Raw genomic sequence first — 25,632 nt, forward strand, 5'->3', positions numbered from 1 at the left:
AGATGGTGCAGTGGTTAGCACTGCTGCCTCTCAATTAGACGGTTAGGGGTTCAATTAGCCCCTTTCTTGTGACTTAAAAAAAATCATAAGTCTTTTTTTACTTTGAAAATGCCGGTCATTTTTTTAACATGACTTTTGGGTCACTTTTTGGCCGCCACGCCACGGGCACACCGATCGCCGAAAACAAATTATTTTTAACAGCTTTTCATCTCCCAGGTGTTAAAATAGGACAGAGATGGTGGATGTAGATGAAACTACGTGCCAGGGCTGCAGTTTAGGGGGCGCTAGCGAGCCGTTTGGCCACGCCCACTCGCAAAACACATACGAGATGTATCGTCTCACCACCCCGGATGTATGTGCCACGTTTCGTGAGGTTTCAAGAATCCTTTGACCTAAAACATCAACTTCCTGTGTCACGGCGAGACATCAAACTTTGCCGCATCGTCACGGCGACGCCCTTTCACAAAGTCGAACGAAATTCTCAACATATCATCAACGACATGTTTAGGCTATTCTGACCCGACTTTAGGTTCATGTGATCAACCACCTCGACGTAGCATGTGAAAGTATGAAAAGTGTCATTTCCAGTTGCCACCAGGGGGCGCTATGACTATGAGTGAATATTACCATAAAGGTGTCTTCAGGGCGGGGCTGTTATCACACCTGTAACGTTTGGAGAAGGTCGGTCCATGATGCTCAAAATGTCCGCAACTCCAGTAGAATATGGCATTTTTCGCCGGTAGAGACGCGTGTACCAACTTTCATGAGTTTTTGAATATGATAAAGCCGGCAAAAATGCAGTTCTTTGCGGAGAAAAATAAGAAACGAAAAAAAAAAAGATAATTCCTTGGATATAGGGCTTTCGCACCATCAGTGCTCGGGCCCTAATAAAATATAAAAAGTCCTTTCAATTTCAATCAGTTTGAAAATAGTGACTAAAGAAAGTGGTTACAGTGTGCATATATTAAGTTTTATTCAGGTTTTTCAACAGCATGTATGCATGACAAGTAAAGATTCCACATTTAATAAAACACAACAGAACATCACAAAAAAAACTGATGAATGCAGTCTCTAGTTGAATGTCACCAATGTATCTTATAACACCAACTTTCAGAATGTTTCAAAAATAGGTATACATTTGAATCAATACTCAGTTAACAAGCACACTGTATTGTTTTTTTTAATTTTTTTTTTTATTTTGCCATTTCAAAAACATTTGGCTGCTAATAAATAAGAAGGGTACCTAGAAACAGAGCGAACAATATTCAAATGCGTATTAATAATGTATATAAAAATGTATACCCATTTTCAAACCTGCCAAGTACATTTGCATTACGGAAATACAGTGCGACCTGCAACATAACACCAAAGAGATGAGCCGTTTCTTGGATCTCTCACGAAATCATGTTGTCACTACTTAATACTCTGAAGCAGTAATGAATTTCTCTTCTGGAATGTACTTTGACATATGCGGTAAACATGATTCGCTTTGCAGAGCACAGCTGTGTGGAGTGACTTTTCAAATTATTGCATTTCTAGTTGACTTTCTCCATTTTTCGCGTAAATAAGGAATTAAATTTGGCACTGTGTATATCGTAGGAAGCAATCTATTTACAAACAACTACAGAACCTACTGGAACAGTAGACATAGACAGAGATTGTTAAAGACACTGAATCTCACCTACTGAACAATATTTCCAATTAACATCATTATTGCTGTTATTTGTCTGAAAATACATTTCCACAAAATAAAAATCAAAATAGTTTTTCATACCTTTGTAAACATCTTTGTAATTATCTGATGCAATACTTCTTCTATATACAAAAGGTTTTGAGTATTCTGTGTATTCTAGAGCCTCCCGTAGGGCCCTGAAACTGTTTTTTTTCTTTTGTATCTCCATAGCTGGGTACTGTTGGTCCAACAGTAGTAAGACAAAAATGGCCTCATGAGTTAACACAGGAAATTATACCTTATTTTTCCAGTGCACAAATCCATCCGCACTCTTGCTGCTCTAACTGGCACACGTCATGCATAGATTGCCCACAGTGGAATTTCAGAGGCCCTTTAGCCCATAACAGAATCATTTATCACGACTGAGTACAAAGTGACTTCAGTATGGCACCATAAGCTTCTGCTCCAAAACATTATCGAAAGAAACACGCGTCCATTCAGAAGACATTTACATACACATACAAACAGAACATGGCCAATATCAGCACACATACAAGCCCTGGGCCAGTAAGGACCTGGAGAGAGCTACTTTACCAACCCAGAGGAAATGTTTGCAGCATTATTAGGACTTGAAGTTATCTAAAAAAAAAGAAAAAAAAAAAGGAAATCAACAGAGCCACAGCATCTGAAGATTTTACAGTGAATTGCTCCGTAAGCTACACTTTGCTTGCGATTCCCACACCCTCCCTGCTTTTATGTGCTCGCTCTCCTTTTGCCTCCCGTTACAAACAAACACAAAAGTGGACATGCAGCAGACATTAACAGACACTGCTGGATTGTTAGAGAAATCCATTGTGGACACAATGTACTGCTCCAGAGCACAGGAGTGGAAGGGTATCACCAGCAGTTCCTTTTCACTTTTTCCTCCTCTTTCATCTTATCTTCTCTTTTCCTCCCCCAGTTTTGTGACAGCCTCCCTTTCCTTTCTGTAGCACTCTGTCTCAGATGAGCTGTGGCATCTCAGGAGTTTTCCTCCCCAGCCCTGCGGAAACTTAGACGTTTGAAGGAATCCCTGTGAGAGACAGAGGACAGTGGTATGAGGGAAGACAGGGAAAACGCAGAAGCAAAACATAATAAATGATGATGATGATGATGATGAGGAGGCGGAGTAGGAGGTGGAGCAGTCATGGCAGGCAGTAGGAGAGACGTGAGGTAAATGTTTCAATGAGGAAGGGACGAAAATAGAAATTTCTGTCTCGGTTATTTCCTCCTTTCAACCTGAAATGCCAGATTTAATACAACCCCCAACCCCACCCACCCATTTCCACCAAACAACGGAGCTTCCAAAAGTGGCAGACATCACCCATTAGCTCCTGTGTACCCTCACAAAAGCCCAGATGTTGGACACGGCCACACATGAGATAATTACTTCCAAAATATTAAGAGTATTGTACATTTTATTGTGTTATTTTTATTTGATCAGAACTAGCCTGCTAAATCGATAGGCCATTATCTTAGGAGAAATCAGCTGATTGCAGATGTATCTATGCATGAGTGCACATCAGCATATAAAAACCAGTAACTGATAGAAAAGTCTAACTTTGGAAGCGAGTATCACTTTGAAACACATGCACATCCCTCAGCATGGAAAATACCCTGTTGTATAATACAAGATGTATGAAAATGATCACGGTCGATCACAAAAGCTCTCGATGAGTCTCGGTCTTTCTTAATACACCAGTGTAATATGGCACTCATGTATGTGCAATAATGTGTTGTGTGTAGCGTGTCACTGGTTCAGCTATCAGTATTTGTGGAGGTGACAGAGACAGTGTGAATGGATCTCGAATACAGTTTCCTTTTGGGTCAGCGAACACACGGAGTGATAAAAAGATCAATGATATGTGTTTGGTTTTTTTTTCCATCTCAGTGTCTCTTGTAAAAACAGTATTGGCTGTTTGACCTGGTGGCTGCATTTACCTGTTCTCCAGCCGAGGCCTGATGATGGGTTTATAGAGCTCGGGGATCTTCCTCTCCAGCATTGGCCGCAGGTTCTCTCTCAGACGGTTGTAGTTCTTCTTCAGCTCGTGCTGGTACTCCTTTTGGTCTGACGTGATCAGGTGCTTATTCTTCTCAACTGCCTCGCCACACCTACGGGACAGATAGCACAGCAGGGTGGCACCAGTTACAGAGCGTAATGCCACTGCATGAGATTAAAAAAAATAAGAATTGAATTTACTTCTTGTCCTCAAATGTAAAAAAAAACAGCTTCAATGGTGATTTTGTGCTAACTAATCTTGCCTTAATCCTCTTCTATCCTCAAGCCTTTCAGAAATGCGCAGCACTCTTTCATGCTTACATTCGGTCACTACCTGACATAAATGCGAGTCCTTTGCGTACAAGAACTCTAAATGAGTTAACTATGTATTTGACTGTGGAGAACTCCACTGTGCCGTTTGGATTTTTTTTTTTTTAAGTACCTCCACCAAAAAGTGTGCTGCACTTTAAATGACACAAAAGGTTGTTACAAAACCACGGTGGTAAAACTCCAAATCACAAATGACTAACAACTAAAAATCCTACTCTCCCTCATGTGCTGGAGAAGGGACAATGCTTCATTAAAAAGAAAAAGAGGATTTGAGCTAAAGTGAGAGCAGAGGGCAAGTGGTTTCTCCCCACATTACTCGATCATGACATGTGTAATGGCCAACACACAGAGCAGTCTGCAGGAAATCAAGGAGAAGGGGATGATTGCAAACACATGTCTGAGTTTATCTTTTAGCTTTTAATGAGGTAATGTGGAAACAGCAATGTCGTGTAACAGTATACAGTAAACACGCGGGGTAATGAGCATTAATGACCAGAAAGGATTTCAAAGTCATAAAAACATCTACTGATATATAGCGCTCTATTTGACTGCTTTGTTTGAATTCTTCTGATAAATATTTGAAATATTTAGGGATCTTCCTTGTTTTATTAATTGACTACATAAGACCATTTTCTTCAGCGTTTTCTTTATGCTTGGCTCTGTAAAATCCCTTACAGGTTGGAAAAAAAAAAAAGAAAAAAAAAGCCTATGCTCTTTTTCAGTTACTGAACATATAGAATTTAAGTCTAGACAAAGGAGAGGTGGGACAAGACAGCAGCAAAACTAAAGTTAGGGACAGGCTGAGAAACCGGTCAATCAAGCAAACAACATACTTCTTCAAGCGGCACCCAGAAGGAACGTCCCTGTACCAAAAGTCGCTCTGTTTATGTCGTGTCTTTGTCATTTCAGAGTTCATATTGCCGATGTGAGAGCAAACTAAAAACGGCATTGCATCCTATTTAGTTCTGGGGGAAACTTTCTCTGGGTTGTTGTTCTCAAGAAAGTCCTTAAAACTGTTTGGTCCAAATCCAATCAAAGACTATGTGCAAAAAGAAGATAATACATTTTAGAAATGTCATCAATACACAGGTTATAACAAGTGAGAGCTTTTGAGATCCATTTAGCAGAACAAATGAAATAGCTTTGAAGAGAAAAGCAGAGGATCTTCCTCTTGACTTCAGTCACGAGTTGTCTTGAAGAAATCGTGCGTTTTATTTTTTACATTTTCTTTCACCGAGGTTTGTATTGTACACCGCTGCTGTTTTAATTTAATCTACCACTTCAAGTTATGCCCTCTTTATACCGCAATGGTAAAAAATGTCTTTGGACTGCAAACAATTCCTGTTAACTTTCTCTTCTTTTCTAAATGATGTTGTTATGTCTTATCTGCCCTTTAACTAAGGCCGAACTAGGTGAAAATCCTTCTGGTATATTTATATCCATATACAATGTATAATGAGGCTAACCAGGGTGATAATGCCATGCTAATCATAATGAAATATATTTTTATTAGCTTACAAATAGCCTTGTGTCAAATATATAGCATGAGTAAAACACTTCATGGCAGAGAAAATATTAAAACTTTGAATCAACTTGCAATATTCTTACTGCCTGAATGTTGATGCAGCCTGATCATGCAGATCTACACTGAACATTACACTTCGTCTGTTCACAGTAATGAGTAGGCTGTTAAAAAAGCAGTGTTGATGTTTTGAAGCAGAGTGAGGAGTTGCACAGCAGATGACATGTTTGTTTGTGAGGCTTGAAATCTGAGCTGCACCTACAGAACTAAATATGACGGGAGACATTTAACTCTGTAGGTAAAAGGACAACCAACTTAGAAAACAATGTCTTTCTGAGTGCCTTTTTATTTTTTTATTTATTTTTTTACGAGTGCCACCGTTGAGAAGATTGGCACACGATGCAAGCTCGCCTGGGTTTAGAAAATAAACCTTACTGAAATGACAGTAAATATTTGCCAACCGGCTTGTAACCATCGAGGCTGCTGGAATGTGACATGAGGGTTAGAAAAATGAAAACCACCTTTTGGAGGCACATGCCCATGAGATGAAAGCACACACACGAACAAAGACACACACGCCACTTCATGTACGCCCACAAATGCGACACAGCGCCTGAAATTTTTTTTTTCTCACACACACTGCCATGGGTAGGATGGTTTAAATTATGTTCTGAATATTCAAAATATAATGAAACTCTGGGGAACAACAAACCTTTGCAATTTCAAAAGAATTATAGCTTCGTGATATTAGGATGAATAATATGTTCTACTGTCATGTGGGAAATGAAAAACTATCCCCTGTCACAATGGTTTACATCAGTTCACATTACTTCCACCTGTTTAGTTTATTTAACTGCGACCTGGTTTGTAGTTTGGTTGCGATTATACCGTCTATCTCTACATCTTCACTGACACTCTGCTTAAACAGCAGGGGATCGTACTCCATCACTCACATTTTTCTGTGCTCTCATTTGATCTTCCTACACTAACATCAGTGACGGTGTATACACAGAGCATCCTGGAGAACACTTTCATTCTTGCTAAGTCTCATAAAGATGCTGTATTTTCCTCTCGCATCCACTGATGGCAATAAAGAGAAACAATAAGCAAATTCAAGTTAAGTAGCCGCTGAACTCCATTAGGTTTATTGCTCACCATGAAGTTTAATTATTTTATTTTGGGGTGTTTTTTCTCATTTTTGAATGACTTTGCTGCAGTGTGTGTGTCACAGTGTGGCGACTCTTTGGTCGTATCTTACCTCATTATAAACTCTTTGAAACACAGGCGCAGTTTATTGTGGTGACGGAAGAGCTTTGGGTCCGCTGGGATCTCATTCAAGAAGACCTGGGCCACCTCCAACGGGCCCTACAACAGGGGGCGGAGAGAGGAGGAAAGGGACAAAGACAAAGAAACCGAGTCAGAAAGACGAAGAAAGGGAAACCGAAAACAGAGAGGAGGAAGGAAAGAGGGAAGCGAGGAAGTGTTTGGGAGCATTTAAACAAAGGCGGGATAAGAAATCCCCTCATTCAGACGAGGCTAAATGACTTGCTCACTGAATGCCTAATGCAGCTAAAGGCCAAGATGCAGAACTAGAACATGAGGAAGAGATCAGATCAGAGAAGGAGCCATGATTAACCTCCTACATGGCTAATGTCACCACTAACCCTGCATACACCCACCATTTGGCTCCCATTTGCCCAGTATGAGATCTTGTTATCCTAACTTATATTCATCATAAAACCACAGCACGCTTGCAGAGAGCCTGCATCACGACAGCCACAGTTAAACAGCTCTGATTAGCATCATAAACGCATCGGCTTGGGCCTCAGTCCTCGGTCTGAGCTGTGGACCCACACAAGAAAAGCCAGCCTCCTGTACTGATTACAGTCAAGAGTTATATGTTTACGGAGCTGCTGAGCATTAGTGTTATGTATACAACCATCAGGTCGGAGCGAAGGACCTGTCAGATTAGACGCTGGAAGATAAAGCATAGGGGGAGGGAGCGGAGACGCCATAGCTAGCTCCATCATTACTCCAACATTCACCATGCTGGCAGGACCTGGAAGCTATCAGATCAAAGGGACCTCCGGTTTAGCACGCCATGCAGCGGAGACATGAAAGGAAGAGGCGCCATGAATTGACGTTTTAACTAAATCAGGGGAAAAGCAAAGGAAGGATTAGGGGTTATGAATGGGGTGGAGGCTTTGATGTGTGATCACTGTCATGTCTCCCACCTGCACTCTGCGACTACAATAGAAACTGTAAATGTGATAACATAAATAGAGGTAAATCATTCTCCTATTTCCCTTTGCATTTTAAGACAGCACTGTCGGGGGGGGGGGGGGGGGGGTGAAGGCCTATGTGTGAAGCAGAGTATCATTTCAGGAGAACAGCCTTCATTGGGTTAAATGTGAGGCGATCATTTAACAGACAGCAGCACAAAACGGCATCAATGCTGTCATTCACAAAAATATCTGCAGTGTTCATTACCTGGTTAACAGTGGTGCCCACAGAGCCTTGGAGCAGCATCTGTAACATCTTAGCATCAGGTTTTTCTCTATGTGTGGCAACTGCGAGCTCTCTAGTCTTCTTCTGCATGTCCTCTATGGCCACCTCAATAGGAGTCAAGTCACACTGAGAAACAGAAAAGAGGCAATATTATTGGTGCAGAGGACATCTCGGAAGTTGCTAGATGTTCCACACCATGTGTTTGTCACTTACCTCTTCTTTCTGGATGACGTTGAGGCGAGTCTTGACGTAGGGGAAGGCGTGCATGGTGGTGAGGATGGTCTTCCTCTTGTACTGCTCGTGGAGTTCACCCCGAGGCCGTCCAGTTTTGGTGAAGGGCGTTGTGTACAAGAAGCGCCGCAGGTTGAAGTTCTTCTCAAAGTTTGTCAGCCGGTCCTTCATCTCATAGTCATCAAAGTAAGGCTCCACATATGTGATCTGGATATATGCCTGGAGAGGAGAGGTGCTTCATTTTATATGTATATATATAAAACCAGGCTATCACTGCGACAAAAAAAAAAAAAAAAAAAAAAAAATCTGTGCTTCTGGCTTTAGTTTATTATCAGTTTCGTTCTATATTTTGCCAACAGCCAACACCAGAGTGTAAATTGCTTCTTTCCCTTATAGCCTCAGCCAGCAGGAGAGATGATGAAGTGAGACACATCAGTGCAGCGTCTACTCAAACTGTCCTCCACTGACTTTTGCATTCCTACCCGCTGGACTAATCTTTATTTTAGGATTATTGTTATTCATTTTTAGCTGGCTGATGTGTGCACAAAAATCCGCTCACTTCTCCGAACAGCTTTTCAATACATGCAGCAAAGCAGCCAAAAGTAAAAATGCATCATAGTTAGTTTTTTTTTAATGTATTGCAGGTGTTTGTTTCTACTTAAATCTAAATTAGCAATTTCTATACATAAGATGTCTACATTAGGAAATAAAGTAAATTGCACTGCATCTGTATATGACAGGAGTTTTATTTACATTACATGAAGACAGTTTCTGCCCGTTAACATGGACACAAATCATTTGCAAATTTTGAGTCCTGCATTCTAAAACTTCACATATTTCCAACGAATATTCATACTTCAACTGGTATTCATAATACTATTGCTATGATGCTATTTATAATGCTACATATAATTCACAATTTTGCTTCATATTTGCTATTAAAGCGAGCATAAAGTTGTTTACTTATGCATGTTATTTTTTAATTACATTTCAACATTTTATGTTCCTTTATATCTGTTTTTATGTGGAGCACTGCATGTAACTTTCCTGCTGGAAAGTCATTTAATCTGCATTTCTTGTATGAAAAATAATACAGTTTATTATTATTATTATTATAAAAGTATCCAAAATGTACTATTTTCCCATCTTAGCAACATTATATTGGTATTGATCATGTAAATATCAAATGTAACCAATCAGAAGTGTGACATCACAGTTACCTACCTTATTGGGGTTGAGTTGTGTCCTGTCTACTGGTGTAGAGTCCTTGATCATAATCAATGCGTCATCACCAAAACATTGACTGTAGAAGTTCTAGGAGTGGGGGAAATGATGTGGTTATACTGTAGTGTTCATAGTATTTTATGATTTCTATGCCAATTTCATTGCTATTAAAGGCAATTTGTTTAAGAATAAAATGTTTAAAGAATACTGAAAGGCATGAAATAAGTTGCAACTGATTCCCTGATATATTTTTAACATAATACTGACGTCGTTTCACTCGTGACATGTATTCTCCTTCTAAGCATGTGAAACAGGGAATTTTTCAAAGCTCTCTACAAGTCACTAAAAAATGATTTGTAATCTTTCACTTTGTCATTCTGTTCACTCAAAATCTCTCAGTCATTACCAGATTTCAACAGTTCATCCAGGAACCATATTCCACCTTTCACTCCACCTCAGTCTCACATTAATTCACAGCAGGCATACACGTGCACACGTACACATTTTCCTCTCTCGTACCTCCAGCCTGTGTGATATCTCAGGCAGATGTGTGATCCCGGGCTCCTTGTAAACGAATTCCCGTTCATCCAAGTCACCGAACTTGGCCCCATAAAAACCCACCCGGAAATAGGTTCCAAACATCCTCTTATGGCCCTGGAGGGAAACAATTGCTCTAATCAGTATGACACCCGTAACGTCGTTTTTGTCATTACTTTAATAGCCTTTTATGTTTACAAAGCAATAATGTTGAGTTTCAAGGATCTTAATTATCCAAACTCTAATTTAAAGCTACAGATTTTACCAACTTGAGAAATATTGAATAAGGAAATATAGGTGATGAAATGATTTCTAAATTGCTTTCCCACTTTGCAAATAATCTGTCTACTTACTGTCTTTCTTATTCCTACTTTAACCTTATTTCAATAAATGAAGTAGTGCCACATAGTCATTACCTTTTGAATGATGTTATCAAAGGCTCTCTGAAGTTTGTCATGGGTGGATGCCAGTTTCCTGAAATCTCTATGTGCCTCCAGGATTGGTATGATGATCTTGTAGACCTCATTCACTGCCTCATAGAGACCACCCTGATGAGACAGACAGCCATCACCGCTGGTTCACACACAGTAGACGGTATATAGGAGAAATGATTGCAGAAAACATGCATAACCAAATGTTGGCTAGTCTTAGCGTTTACCATTAAGGTAATAGTTACGACATTAAAACGTTTTTCAGTTCATACTCCAAACGTGACAATAATTTGTGTAGTCTGGATTTGGGGCACAGGATTCATTGTCTCACATTGCTGAAGAGCTCTGCAGCCTGCTCGAGCAGCCCCACCAGGCCGCTCTCAGTGAAGTAGCGTCCCGAGCACACGCCGTCCTCGTCCGGGGACAGGATGTCATCTGACACCGCAGACTCCTCCAGCACATTGGGGGAGATGTTCTGAGGAGACAAAATCAGTCAGCTAATCAAGCCCTCTTAATCAAATAATCAATCACATAGCTTAAAAGGAGATGTCCTATAGTGGGAAGTGGAACTAATTTGATGACCATCCAATCAATGAGTGGCTGAGTTCTGCAGGTTAGAGTGTGCTGCACCAGAGCACCACAGAGGTCCAGTGTGTGAGAGAGCTTATCGATAACACCATCATCCTGGTTACTGTTATAGCTGTTTGTTTTCAGTTCAAGGAAACAGACTGTTCACATGTTCCCACAGGAGCACATTTGCCTTTTTCTCCTCATCATCAAAGGCATTGTGCTGAGCAGAGATACCAGGGGACCATATTTATACGTTGACGTTTTGAGTGTACAGCTCCCCCCTCTGGACATGAACAACCAAATATGGAAGTAGTCCATGGGGAGATGAGTGATTTTGGTGTGTTGTAGAGGGGAAGGTTTGCCTCCTTTCAACAAAACAACCAACAGCTATAACAAACAAATGATGAATGCTTATTTTGTCTGGCTGCAATTGCTGATTTTTTTTCTCAGTTTCAGTCTTAACAAATGTTTGTTAATAGTTCCTTGTTATTTTTGTATGTATATCCATGTTCATGTTGTCTACCTGGAAAGTGACACTGCCAACAGGCAGGAACTTGTGATCCTCCAGCATGCTGAGGTACTCAGCCACCAGGGCAGCAGCATGGACCAGACACATAGCCGACTCGGTGTAACACTTCCTGTTGTTGTGCTTCTCTGCCATGTTCTGCAGCCAGGTCAGACGGAGGTCAGGAGACGTCTGGTAGCCCTTTGCTATCCTGGAGAGGGGAGGAGAAGGAGAGCCATGTTTTTTCCTGTCTGTCCTTTTCCCTTTATTTAATCAGGTAAAAGTCTAATTAAGATTAAAACCTCTTTCTTGAGAACGACTTGGCCGACTAAACTATTACAGACTGCACAAACAAGTGAACTGGTAGTTAAAGATGCTGCATAATTGTAGAGATTATGTTTATACAATATATGTCAATATATTTTGACAAACTCAGAGAAAAATGCAAAGAGTCTAAACTACAAATAAAGCTTTATACATTTGAGGAAATATTATAAACAAATGTACTGTATATCAATAATGATATGTAACACAACATATAAGGTGATCAAATAATATCCCAAACCAAACTGAAGTAGGTCAATTTATTAATTAATGGCATATGTATAAAAATATGTCTACATGTGGACAACAAAAATCTGAGCGTGAGTGCAGCAGTGTTCGACGGATTAGTGGGTTACTGTGTTTTATGGGCAACAGAAAATATGAAACATGATTTCCTGTTTGTGAAATGAATGGATCGTCATTGGCCTAACAGCACGGGCATAAATTTAAAACACTCTTAATGATATATTTTCATAAAGCAGGTGAGTCACTGTGCTTTACTTTCAAATTAATTCAAGCATCTGGAGACCAAATGTCTTGTGCATCAATGACCTGTTTGTGTTTGGAAGCTTGGCGGTGAGTGTCGGGGTGAGTGCAGGTGAGAGCAGGTGAGTGGGTAAAGCTAACAGGTCGTTCTGCAGAGCTGTTAGACTCTCGCCAGGTGACTGCGACCAAAACCCAAACAGAGCAGTGCATGACAAATGATACATGTAGGTGACATTGAAGCATGTTGAGGTAAAGTGCCTAAATCAACAACAGCACATGTATGCTCTCTTTGTCTCGGTGTTTCCACTTCGTGTTCACTTACTTACACACACACACACACACACACACACACACACACACACACTGTTTGCATTTGCATATACACAAAGCCAGATCAGAAGACTAAACTGCTACCACATGGTTACCATAGCGAGGACAGCAAATAGAGGCAAAACAGCCCAGACCACAGAGAAATAGGAACCAGCAGTGAAACGTTGGGAGAAGCCACAGAGTGATGAGAGAGAAAGACATGAGAGTCCGGATTTTACAGAGGATACTTTAGGTCTCTCACCTGTACATGAGGTCCATGAGCATCTCTGGATCTTCCTGAAACTCCCTCATCTTCACTGTGTCGGACAAAATACTGTTAAGGTTTCTTAGGAGCTCTTTCACCTGAAAATACAGAAAACACAAGAGGCCGGCTGGAGGTTATGAAAAAAAAAAAAAAAGCATCAGCCATGTAACAAGAAGAGCTGTTGACGTGAGTGACTGTGTTATTTTATACTTGTGAGGGCAGCTGAGTGTTCTGCATCTCAGTATCCTCCTCTGCGTAGGCCAGGATGGTGCGCAGTGAGCGTCGCAAGTACTCCTCCTGGAAGTCTGATGACTTGCCAACCAGTGAGGCCAGAGACATGGTGACCTGCATCTTCACTCTTGAGAAGTTCTGACAAAGACAGAGAGGAGCGCAGTGAAGCAGACTGTGTTTGGTATTCTGCAGTGTTTATCATATAATAAAACAGTGTATATGTCACATATGGATTTACACAAGACAATATTACAACTTTCTTTTTTCTTTTAAAGCTTTCCCTGCAAGCTACACAAAAAAAAAAAAAAAAAATACATCCACTGATTAGACAAGGCACACTAACATGCATCAGACAAATGCTGCTGGCAAACATGCAAACATTTCCTCTTCTGCCACTGTTTGCTTCTAAATTTATTGAAAAAAAATAGATTACTTATAATTCCAGGATAGTCTTTAGAAATGCCCGGTAATATACATAATTTTGTTCACTGTGTGTTGGACTATCTATCATGGTATTAAAACTGATCCAAGGTGTCCTAATATTTCCTATATTTCCATGTTCATTTTAATTATTTATCTCTATTTGACAGACTGAATAAGAACACTGAATAAGAGAGCTGCAACAAATACCTTATTAAGTACTTGGAAAAGGATAACAAGAAACACTGGTAATAGTTAATGCTAGTTATTTAAAAACCGCCATGTTAAAATCTGTTTTTCTTAGTTTCTCTCCTCGTGTTTTGCCCCTTGTCTCCTCCTTTTTCCTTGTCTCTCCATCCTTCACATTACCTGTCCAAGAAAACAGGTCTAATAAACACCCCTCCATCTTCTACAGAGAGGACTGTGTGTGTGTGCGTGTGTGTGCGTGTGTGTGTGTGCGTGTGCGTGTGTGCGCAGGAGAGGAAATGTGCTCGTGTATGTGTGAAGTCCCATCTATCTCCAGCATGACCAGCTAAGCGGGAAATGATCTCCCATTAGCAGCGACATAATCACCCATGGATCATCTCTACGGCCCCATTCTGTTCAACTGAGCATGGAGCCAGAGCCTAAACACCCATCACTGCCCTCTAACTCGGTGTGTGCATGTGTGTGCGCACTGAAAAGTAGCCTAAATGATAGCTTAAGTCAACATATAACCCGTGTTCGTCTTTCCGTCTCTCTTTATTTCTCATCTGCCCCCTTTCTTTTCCAAACCTGCCATAACTGGACAACTTTTAACCACATGTATATCCTTTTAGTGATTTGTTCCATTTGCAGAAGGAAAACCTGGTATTTTCTCTTTTTATTACAACAATCTAAAATTAAAGTAACAGATGGAGAGAGGAAAAAAGTGTGTGACAGACGGACAGCAAGACGAGGGTGGATAAAGGGATGAAAACATAAACAAAGGAAGAGGTGGAGGGTTAAGTTCTGTGTGAATGAGTCACTCGGCTGCTACGCTAATTCAGATCACAGCTCCCTCTGTATACACCATATAAACAAACATACGCTGGGACACGCAGAGGGGAAATACTCTCATTAAACTGGAGATACTATATGTGTGTGTGTTTTTAAGTGTGTTCCACAGACTGGTGTCTGCCTTTCATTAAAGAGCACAGACTGTAAACACAGGAAATATCGACTGCAGCAGCAGTTATCGAACCAGCAGAGAAAACGAAAGAAGATACTCTATCTTTCAGACCTGTCTTTTCTCAGTGTTGTCCTTTTCATTTCGGTATATCACTGCTTCACCTCTGTCGAAAACACTCCTCTATCTCCACCATGATGTTCTCCTTTCTGGCCCTTTCACATTCGCTCTTTCCCTTCCCTTGAGGCACAAATACTTTTACACATTCACACACACATACAGAATGTACCGAAACTCACACACGGAGGGTGGCTGTCATTAGTTAAAGAGGGGTAGGAACATGGGGAGGCAGACAGTGACATATCTCTCTGCTCTCTACTTAGAGACACATCCTTCAGCAGAAACTTTCTGCAGCATGCTCAAAATAGACATGGAAAAGACATTAAAGCTGAGCAGGAGAGGAAGAGCTGAGAAGATAGGACAAGATCTGTGTGACTCCTCTTCGTGAGAACATGTATCATAAGCAAGTCTGAACTCTCATGTGCACTTAAACAAAATTTGATCTGACATTTGCTGTGTGAGTGTGTTTCTGCATCCTTATAACCCATTCAAACACATACACAGGATCCTCCTTTGGTATGTGTTTACATGGTCCCGAGTGTGTGTGTGTGTGTGTGTGTGTGTGTGTGTGTGTGTGTGTGTGTGCGTGTGTGTGCGTGTGCGCGCGTGTGCGCATACTTACACTGGCATTACTGTAGCTGTATCTCATGATGAGATAGAGAGTGGCACAGGCCTGGCTCCTGTTCTCATCAACAGGGCTGCTGCAGTAGTGAAGCACCTTCTGGCACAGGTCTGCACACTGTTCCGCCTCCTCCTCGAACAACAGGTCTCCAAACTGCACACAGACACACACATACAAGCAACATCAGATGCACAAGGTGAAATACACACACACACACACACACACACACACACACACACACACACACACACACATACATAAATAATTCTGGCTTGCTCGTATCAGCAGTTTTCCACCCACACAAACAAATGAGAACATTTAATTTACACAGATAGTGTTCATGTAAACACACCAACCCACACACCACCTCCTAAATTTTACAAAATTGAACACACACACACACACACACTTCATCATAATGAAACTACCTTGACGACCAGCGCTCTGAGTGTGCTGAAGGTGTGAGAGAGGAAAGTGGTGCTCTGGTTACAGGTGAGTGAGTGCAGTAACACCTTCAGCACCCCGCCGACTACGCTGTCCTTACAGTCAGCCAGTGGCACCGCCTGAGCATGAGACAGATGGAGAAAAATAGCAAACCATATGAGACAAATGACAGCACGTGGAGATACACTGGGAGCCAACTTGAATGCAAATGTAGAAGATAATACGTCATAAAGAGATGGATCAATAAACAGTCTATGACACGTTTGAAACTAAGATGAAAACATGTGGCATGTGTGGACATTATATGGCATCTAAGATTTGTGTTAATTTGTGTATCCTTGCTTTCAACCCATTTTCTGCTCTGATCTGGTGATTCGCTGACATTTTCAGAGTTTTTCTTGGTGCTTTCAAACATCCAGAAGAAAGCATATCAGGGTTCATTTCAATAACCAATCAGAACCTTTACTGATATATCAATCATGCATGCACAAAAACTGATTATTAGCACTATTAGTAGTTTCTTCTGCAGCTGCAAAAATATAAATAAAAAAAAATGTAGTGCAATATAATAGTTAATTGCATTGCAGGAAACTGCAACTGAATAATTGCATAAATGTGCTGTACTCTATGTTCACAACAATCCATACAGTGTTACTGCATAGTGTTCCATGTAATGAACAGTGTTTTCTGACCTGTACGATGGTCTCTAACAGGTCCAGCACTATGAGGTTTGTCTCTGTGGCTAAGTTCCCACTGATCACAGCCTCCTGGTCCAACTCGGCTTTAGTCCTGATGGAAGGTGAGGAAAAAGGGGATATATATTAAGAGATAAAAAAGAAAGTAAAAAAAACAACATGAAAATGAAGAGAGGCAGGGATGAGACTGACAGACACGGACAGAAAGAAAATGTGAAAACTGAGAAACAAAAACATACTTATCCTGTTTTTCATTGGTCTGTCTCCACTGAGTGAGATCTTTCCTCCAGCGCAAGTTCTCTCTCTGACCCATGGTCCTGTCCATTCCTGTCAGGGATACAAAGCAGCCACTCATTTCAAGAAAACAGATCATGAGGAAACCATAACGCAGTTCAGATTATGAGCAAAACTGTGTAATAGGAATTCAAACAGTAAATTAATTAACATGGAGATTTATGATCAAATATTTATTGCAATACAAGAAGAAAATTAAATGATTAGAGTGAAAAAAAATCGGATAAAGAATAAAGAAAATCTTGAAAATATTAACACAATAACAAATGTTTACACATTTATACAGTGCTCTTACAGTTTACCCATATCCAAAATTCTGCACATCAGTTATATAAAATGCCTGACTATCACAACACTCAGAGTGCCCAGGCATAAACTTTGTAATCTGTAATTGGTTCTTACATTGACTTGCTGGCCGTACATTTTTTTTTAAAAACTGACACGATTTTAAAAATCCGAGTGCTCCTTTTACTTTTAAATACCACAGATTTGAATTTGACAGAAAAGCAATTCCAAGCTATATTTCTTCAAGTGCCAGGAAATACATTACCTCCAACTCGTTTCATCATTTCCCCACGGGCTCCCATTCCTCTCAGCAGGGCCTCCTCCAGCTGCATCTTGGCCTGCTGAGATTTCTGTAAGGCCTGGGTGCTCACTTTGTCACTGCTTTGATTTCCCTGCAAACACACAAAAACACATATTTACCAGGTAAAATACCTGGGTTCTTTATGAAAAAAATCCATGCGGACAAGATTTGCAAATACACAACGAAGTGCAAAATAGTGCAATTGTAGTGATATAAAACAGTGCCAAAAACTGACCCTATATTCAAAGCATGACACACAGATAGTGAGGAGATCCAGCAGTTTGTTGAGCTGCGAGGGAGGCATATCTATAGTCCAGCGCTGAATCAGGCTCCTGTCTGCATTCTTCATCACCCACAGGAAACACACCAACAGGTGGCGACTGGTGTCTGCTGCCAGGGTGGCTACGGATTTACCTTGCTGAGGATGGAGAAGACAAAGACGGATATGCTTATGATACAGTATAATGAAGCCCACAATGAAGAGAAACACAACAACCATGCAGGCATCTGCAGTAGATCCCAGATGTAAATTTACCAAACAGAAAAAGTGATACATACAAAATAGACTTGCAGTATCTACAGAGATTAAAAAAGGTTTTCTGTGTAGCTGTTCTATAATTAGATTCAGTGTGTATCAAAACAAAATCCAAAATGCTTTCTTGTGCAACAAATTCAAATAGTTTTATCATTGTTGACCGTCATTAAAAACACATACATAACACTGTCAGTGCTCTACCCGTTGGGTTCGACACTGTGCATGAATAAGTGCATCTAACAAACAAATAGTATGTCACTCACAAGGTTCTCTAAACCACAAACATGATTGGCCAATTCTTTCACACTGGTTTTTGTGAAGTATGCTTCTATTCCCCATCTTAACAGGCATTAAATCTACTGCAGATTAATTTACCTTCATTCGTGTGATGATGAATCGCTACTATAGACGGCCTCTGCTGCTTCATTGTGTGGCAGCTTTGATAAATGTAGCCATTAACCTCCTAGTGCTCTGGCTGTCCCACCGAGAACCTGGTTTCCAGGTCTCTCTTTCATAGCAGGACTGAGTGAGGCTCACCAGAGCCACCGTCAAACCATGTAGCATGTGATCAAAAACACCACCTTTTTATTTGAAAATATGCTTCATGTGAAAAAGCTGTTCTGTTGCTATGAGTAAAAGATTCACAAAAACATTGTTTGATGGGGAACCGCCTGAAAATGAGGAACAAGTGCTGTGGCAGCCATGTTTGGATTTGTGATGGATACCAGACCAATGGCTCAGCCGTATGAAAAAAAAATCACTTTTTCCACAAGTGTTTTTTTGCAACAACATACAAGGAATTGAATCAAATCCTGGAAAGAAAAAGAGGAAGAGAGCCGTGTTCAGATTTGGTGCCTGCGTTGTTGCTGTAGCTACATTTGATGGATGTGTTTGTCAGGGAGGACGGCCCTGTTCACTTATGATGGCAATGCCTGCCCATAAACCATCTCCCGCAGAGGTGTGTGTGTGTGTGTGTGTGTGTGTGTGTGCACGCGCGTGTCAAAGTGTGTGTGTTTGTGTGTGTGATTTTTTAGGATGGATGAAGTGTGTGTGTGGCTCTGACAGCTAATCAATCTGCCTCTGTGCAGCTCACCTGTTAGGAAGCAGAATTCTCACAGATACAGTCGCACGCACGCACGCACGCACGCACACACACACTTTTGAACTTAAAAAAAAGCTAACTATAACCTGTTAACATCTTCAAATTAAGAAATTAAGCACACGGCCAAATTTTACCATGGATGCCATGGAAACGAGAACATTCCGTCCCAGAGTGTTGAAGGGGTTCCCGGCAATCGCCATGGCAACAGACTGATTGATGGGTGGGACATTTTCAAGGTCATCGTCAGGTCCACCCGTCTTGTTTTTCCCGCCGCGCGTGTCACAAACTACGGAGACAAACGGGAGTCATATGTGCTCAACAGAAGGAGGACTGCAGCACACAGGTCTGACTGTGATATTACTGTGTCTTAATTAGAGTTAAAACAGATGTAAGAGTCCAGCCCTAATAGCATGCGGGGTTAGAGGGCGAGGATTGGATGTACTAATATCCAAGTACCATGCAATAAATAAGAAATAAACATAGTTAAAATACTGGTGGATTAAAAAAAAGATCGGAATGGAAGTTACACACCATTTAGCATGATGGATTGCTAATTAGAGGAAAGTCCTTAACCTCTTCCCCTTTTTATTATCAGTAAGGGCAGTGCAATAGTAATACCACTGCATCTTTCTCCCAAAAACGTCACAAAAGCTGCACAAACCATTATCACTTGTCTTGTTTGCTTTTTTAGGTGTAAAAATTAAGCTCTATTTATATTAATCTATCGAGTTTATATTCTGAAAAGAAATAGTATGACATGATCTTTATGGATCAACAAGTTGACAAGTTTGTGTGTGTTCAGTATGTACCTGTGAAATCCAGGTAGTTGGTGGAGTCTATGATAATGCCCACCAGGGGGAGGTGGAGAGCAGCCACCTTGGCTCTGACCTCAGGTTTAATACAGCGATGGTCAAGATCATGTGAACACAGCAGGCTGTAGATGGTATTGATGGACTTTCTCTGGACTTTTCCCCTGTAAACAAATTTTAAGTGTCATCGTTAAATAAAAGCATACGGTTTTCAAATAATTACAAAGGTTATAGACATTATTCGGGTGTTGTTGTTTTTTTTATCAGAATATGTAAAAATATGTCGAAGAAATTAAAAATTCTATAGGTGAACTTTGAAAAGAACTTTATATTACAGCCTTTAAAAAGCAAGGCAATGAGAAAGTTATAGGATGTAACTTGAAAGTATCTGGACTTGCATACCCCTCAGACTCCATGTCTAGCGCAGCACTAAGCTCTGTAAGTAGCAGACCAGTGAGGTAGTGCTGCTGCTTGAATTCCTGAGACAGTTCAAACAGCGCCAGGATCCTCTGCTGCTCCTGGAAACTACATGAACCGGAACTCTGAGTAGAAAGATGAAATGAAGGAGAAACCGACACAATGAGAAGGGCACGGACAGAAACAGGAAAATAAAGTACTTTTTAAAACAACTCTTTTTAAGCTGAATCCCATCTAATTTCACGTCGTCTATCAATTGATTGCCTAAACGTTTAAATAATCCTCGCACTTCTCTTAAATGGCCATGTAAAAGCATGAAAGCTCAAACATTTACCATCCTCACTTGAATGTTTTTATCATATTTGCAACCATGATGATTTTTCTGATCCAGAATTAGGTCCTAGAAGATAGTGTGTTGTATGCTGTAAAAAAAAAAACCCGACTGAGTCAAACCTTTTGTTTTAAGGCTGCATTATTAAACTTGAATTAATAAAACAATTACAATTAAACACAAAGGTTTGACTGGCCAGAGGTCAGACCTGTGAGGAGATGGATGGACATGGTGAGGCGGGGGCAGAGGCAGGGCTGCTGAAGAAGAGGCTCAGGTTGAGGTAGTGCTCATGACTGCACAGGATTCGCAGGAACTCCAGACGCATGCTGATCAGTGTCGGCATTGAAACACTCTTAGCTGACATCTTAAAGGAGAAAGAAAGCATAAATAATCAATTAGTAGATTATAGTAATTTAAAATAAATGCATTAAGAAGACAAAAAGTCTCATGAAAGTGTCTTCTTTGAGATTTAAAAATGAAACAGGAGAATTTATTGAATTCATATATTTAAAGATACATGCTAAATGGTTTTGGTTTGTTATCAGTGTTATTTTACCTGGTTACAATAGTTTTTCACCAGCTGGAAGACAAATCCTCGGTCCATGAGAGACAGCAGGTCATAGAGGAAAAAGGCCAGGCTGATGTTGACTTTCTCTGCTTGCTCTACCTCCTAAAACAACAGTCAACAAACAGCAATCAGTGAGCTGCACTGAGTGGATCTTGCCGAGCATCTAGCTGTGCAAGCTCAGCTTTTGATACCACAGAGGCAAATATAATTAGCACTTCCAGCTCCCTGTTGTTTAGAGGACACTTACAACATGTCCACTCAGGTTACAGCTGCTTCTACCCAACCAGAGAGAATAGAAGGTACACAAAAGCTGTGTCAAAGAGTTTTGGGATCAAAGTTTTTATCTGGTCAAGATACGATTAGTTTATGATTATCATCTTCATTTTTCTTACCTTTTGTTGTTTAACAAGGATGGTCCCAATCTCAGCTGTAACCACGGAGACGATGGTAGTGATGTCATCCTTAAATCGGTCGGAGAAGCGACTTCTTCGAGGAACATTGTTATTGTCCAGCTGAGACACATGCTGCGCCATGCTCTTCACCTGTTTAAGCAATCACACATGGAACAACTATGATTAAGAAATCATAAAACATGGGATTTATCAATGGCATGCATTAAGCACACAGTGCACATAAGCAACAGTGCATGTAAAGTGAATGCAAGTGCGATATATTTCCAAGCAATTTCATTATTTTGTCAAGGAACCTGAAAGATGTTTGGCTGATTTGATAAAAAGGGAGACTTGACAATAAAAGAGCAACTTTTGACTACCTATCATCAGTTTATATCCTTATTTGATGTTTGGGTCAAATTACAAAATATGCAATTAAATACCTAAACTAAGCAATCTAGTGAGGTGGAAGGCAGCAACATAAATAAGCAGAATAAATTGAGGGGTTGAATATGAATGCGAGTAATGATACACCTGAATTGCAAACAGGAAATAAATTATTGAGCAACATGATAATTTTGACATTTTATTAATCACACAGCACTACTATCATTTATCTTTTAAAGTGTGTGGCCATGAGGTCATATATTGTTTATGAGTCGTGTTTATTACTTCACCCATTTATCATTAATTGTTTATTTTACAGCCAAGTGTCAATCTAAACATTCACCTCTGTAATATATATCGAATTTTTATTTATGTTTTTAAATCACACTGACCAGCAGCTCAAAGAAGAACCAGGCGTATTTGTATGCATTTTCTCTGCAGACCCCGGTGCTGACGACCATCTGTAGAGCCAGCTCCTCGTGAAACTGCTGCAAGAGAGAAAATACACAAACTGTAGAGCGAGCCAGCCTCCCTTTGGTAGCTGATGGAATAGAGAATATTTTATCAAATAGAGCATCACTGAATATCAATATAAATTCATTTAAAAATGCTGGCTGGGCTTTGAACACACAAAAATAAATGGTCACCAAAACCTTAACGACGACAATGAAGTCCTCAGTGTCACACTCCCACCTTGTGGTTAACAGAGGGAACTGGAGGCTGACAGCTCTACTTCTTAATAGGATGTTTTATACTCTGAGTAATGTTGAATACATACATAGTCCTAACAGTGAGATGTAAAATATTTTGAGTTTAGATTTTATTTAATTAAGTGTGGTACAAAAAAATACTTTGAAATACCTTTTTTATTTTACCAAAGAGGTTCCAAATTGTAAATTATTGTTATAAACATAAACAGCAATTATCTAAGCATTGCAGGGTAAATCCTTTCCACAATATGAAAGTCAAATACCTGCACTCATTGATTCAACCAGTTCCAAAACTCTGCAATAACTCGGAGATAGTAGACTAAGATTTTAGCTGTATTCATAGCAACATAAAAGGTTAAACTCAGAAAGTTAAACTGATTGATGCTTCATATCTCCTGTACACCACAGCATTATAATTGACAACTGTGTTTCAGTTTGTGAATTTGAATACGTTTCTCTAAGAATAAACTGTATGGAAACAAGATTGCAGTGACAGAATAATACAATTTATGGAAAAAGCATGGAAATGCTCTATAAACAGTGAAAATGATCACCTACAGTATAGTGTTTCTTGTGAGAAGCAACTGTAAGCCAACTTTCAAATAAAACTATTTCTCATAAATCATAGATCAATCTCAGTGTTAACGTATCCATTCACATCTTGAATGTCCATCTTGAAAAGTCTTGAAAAAAATCAACAGTGCCATCCGAAATCTCCAGAAGGATATCAGTTTGGTTTTAGAGTAGATCAATCAAAGCAGCCTCACAACTGTTTTTTTTATTTATGCAAATGTCTGCAACAAGGTGATTCAAACCCTAATCAGGAACCTGTGGTGTATTATCTCTCACACCACATACAATGGCGGTGAGAGACATGAAAAGTTAAAAGAGGTGTTGGCACATACAGAAAATACTGATAGTTCCCACATCAAGCCAGATGAAAAGATGGCCATGCTTGGAGAAAATACATTATTTAACCCTTAGAGACATTCCAAGTTACATGATTCCTAAGGACAGTAAGATGTTGTTGGATTGATAACAAAAAGTTGTACTAAATGTCAGATGTATTTAAATGTTTAAGGTTGCCTGCCAAAAAAAAATATCTAAAAACTGGTATGAAAAGAACCCCACACTCTTAAACATTTGGGATATATATGTGATGTAAAAATATTTTCCCTGAAGAAGTGGGGAGACCTTTACCAGAAAACGGCAGAAATGGATAACATTCTCTTCAAATGACAAAGATGCAGTCGTATCTCAGTTTGGATAAAGTCAAGGACAATGCTGGCACAAAACCAATTGAAGAAAAGTATACCTCATTAGTTTCTCCAGTGTTGTTGTTTGTTATACATGCTTTTTTTTTTCTTTCTTTCCCATTCTTTTGTAAAATAAACTTAAACTGTCACAAATAAAAGTGAGAAAAAAAGAGAAAGCTAAAAATAGGTGTACCTTTCTGTTGGAGGGCCGGGTGTTTCCTGTGAGGTTCTGATGGTTGTTTACATCCACGCAGGTGGACATGCGGCTGCCTGGGTTGTTGTGGCCCTGGAGATGGAAACACACAAGTTCCATCACATTGAACGTGATGGATGCATTCATTAAAGTGGGTGTCTAGTGGCCTATTACAATACCTAATGTACTGTGGGGATGAATAGCAAATGGCTGTTTTGTATGTGTGAGCAGGCATGCTGGGATATTAACATACTGTACCGTGTGTGTGTTTTCCTTCTGTCAAATATATAAATCCATATATTAGGCTGGTGATATATGGACTTGCAGTGAAAACTTGGGTAGACTTAGTAAAGGTTTATATCACATCCAACCTTTAACAGTATATAGTATATATAACAGTATAATAGTATTTCATGAATATTATACACCAGTTCCTTTGAGAGGCTGCAAAAGACTAAAGCACTTTTCTTTGATTGACAGCAAACCATGGTTCGTTTTTGAAGTTTTACAGAAACATTTTAGAGGTCTGGTTTTGGGAAACTTTGGTTCTAGCTCTTCTGTACCTTGGCAGCGAGGATGTTTTTGATCTCAGCATCTTCAGCAGAGGTGTGCGGAGCAGGGATGTCCGGGTTGCTGCTGCTACGGGTCCTGGACTGAAGAAGCAGACTGCCCATGGTGGCAGCCGTGGCCCGACCCATGGTGCTATAACGGCTCTCTGCCGAAGGTATCGCACTCCCTGAACCTGAAAACATGTTCATGGACGAAAAGGAAAAAAACAATTCTTAATTGTTGAAATATTGTAATAATATATGACAGGAAAGGCAAACAAAACAAAAAAAACAGCAAATGCACACTTATAAATGATTATGATAGCACCTGTGTTCTGCATGTCTTGAGGTAGATCAGGCAGGCAAAACACCCAGTACAGGTAAGTCGCCAAGAGGCTGTTTCTGCCCTGCTGGTCCCTGATCAGCTCCTGGCTGTTATGAAGACTGTTGACAATAGACACCACTGACTCGAAGGCTATCTGCGCCAGGTTAGCTGCAGAACAAAGAACACAGATTTATCACAGATATGCTTACTAAAATGTTTGACCTATGATGTCAGTGAAGGAATAGAAACGAAGCAATTAAACAAAATATTATCCAAAATGCAATGAGGACTAATAAAATGATATCATTGCTATTGTCTTAAAAGTTGAAGGACATTAAACTGCACATTAAAAACTATTAATTAGTGCTAAAACAATAAGTTGATTCATCTAGAAGTTCATTAACAGAAAAAGAAACAATTTAATGCTCCTAAGCTATTTATTGAGCAACATTCACTGGCTCTTACTTCTAAAATGTGAGTTGATTAGACAACTTTTGCGCAGGGATGTTTTCACAACTCTCTCACATTTTATATTGTAAATTGACAAA

The 25,632-nt window shown here is 40.0% G+C and overlaps 1 protein-coding gene across 3 annotated transcripts in view; it reads right to left on the reverse strand.

Annotated features, from left to right (window-relative positions):
* Positions 1-948: 948 nt before the first annotated feature.
* Positions 949-25,632, reverse strand: part of dock8 (dedicator of cytokinesis 8) — a 53,734-nt gene continuing 29,050 nt past the window's right edge. For 2 of the 3 annotated variants that reach the window (XM_069178271.1, XM_069178273.1), the window contains 28 exons: positions 25,088-25,252; positions 24,775-24,953; positions 24,212-24,304; positions 22,445-22,540; positions 21,666-21,815; positions 21,262-21,375; positions 20,914-21,069; positions 20,360-20,499; positions 19,958-20,121; positions 19,283-19,434; positions 17,747-17,929; positions 17,476-17,602; positions 16,871-16,958; positions 16,629-16,725; positions 15,921-16,055; positions 15,493-15,645; positions 13,163-13,321; positions 12,950-13,050; positions 11,587-11,779; positions 10,825-10,968; positions 10,479-10,610; positions 10,045-10,179; positions 9,526-9,615; positions 8,284-8,520; positions 8,053-8,196; positions 6,821-6,927; positions 3,653-3,823; positions 949-2,744 (listed from right to left, as the gene is read on the reverse strand). In XM_069178271.1, coding sequence (XP_069034372.1) covers positions 2,693-2,744; positions 3,653-3,823; positions 6,821-6,927; positions 8,053-8,196; positions 8,284-8,520; positions 9,526-9,615; positions 10,045-10,179; positions 10,479-10,610; positions 10,825-10,968; positions 11,587-11,779; positions 12,950-13,050; positions 13,163-13,321; positions 15,493-15,645; positions 15,921-16,055; positions 16,629-16,725; positions 16,871-16,958; positions 17,476-17,602; positions 17,747-17,929; positions 19,283-19,434; positions 19,958-20,121; positions 20,360-20,499; positions 20,914-21,069; positions 21,262-21,375; positions 21,666-21,815; positions 22,445-22,540; positions 24,212-24,304; positions 24,775-24,953; positions 25,088-25,252 — 3,857 coding nt within the window. In that variant the 3' untranslated portion in view covers positions 949-2,692. The remainder of the gene's footprint in view (positions 2,745-3,652; positions 3,824-6,820; positions 6,928-8,052; positions 8,197-8,283; positions 8,521-9,525; positions 9,616-10,044; positions 10,180-10,478; positions 10,611-10,824; positions 10,969-11,586; positions 11,780-12,949; positions 13,051-13,162; positions 13,322-15,492; positions 15,646-15,920; positions 16,056-16,628; positions 16,726-16,870; positions 16,959-17,475; positions 17,603-17,746; positions 17,930-19,282; positions 19,435-19,957; positions 20,122-20,359; positions 20,500-20,913; positions 21,070-21,261; positions 21,376-21,665; positions 21,816-22,444; positions 22,541-24,211; positions 24,305-24,774; positions 24,954-25,087; positions 25,253-25,632) is intronic. The other variant, XM_069178272.1, reaches the window with a different exon arrangement.

The sequence above is a fragment of the Embiotoca jacksoni genome, unplaced genomic scaffold (genome assembly GCF_022577435.1).
Source record: "Embiotoca jacksoni isolate LCO1_2020_lvr unplaced genomic scaffold, fEmbJac1.0.p SCAF_8, whole genome shotgun sequence".
NCBI classification, from domain to species: Eukaryota; Metazoa; Chordata; class Actinopteri; family Embiotocidae; genus Embiotoca; species Embiotoca jacksoni.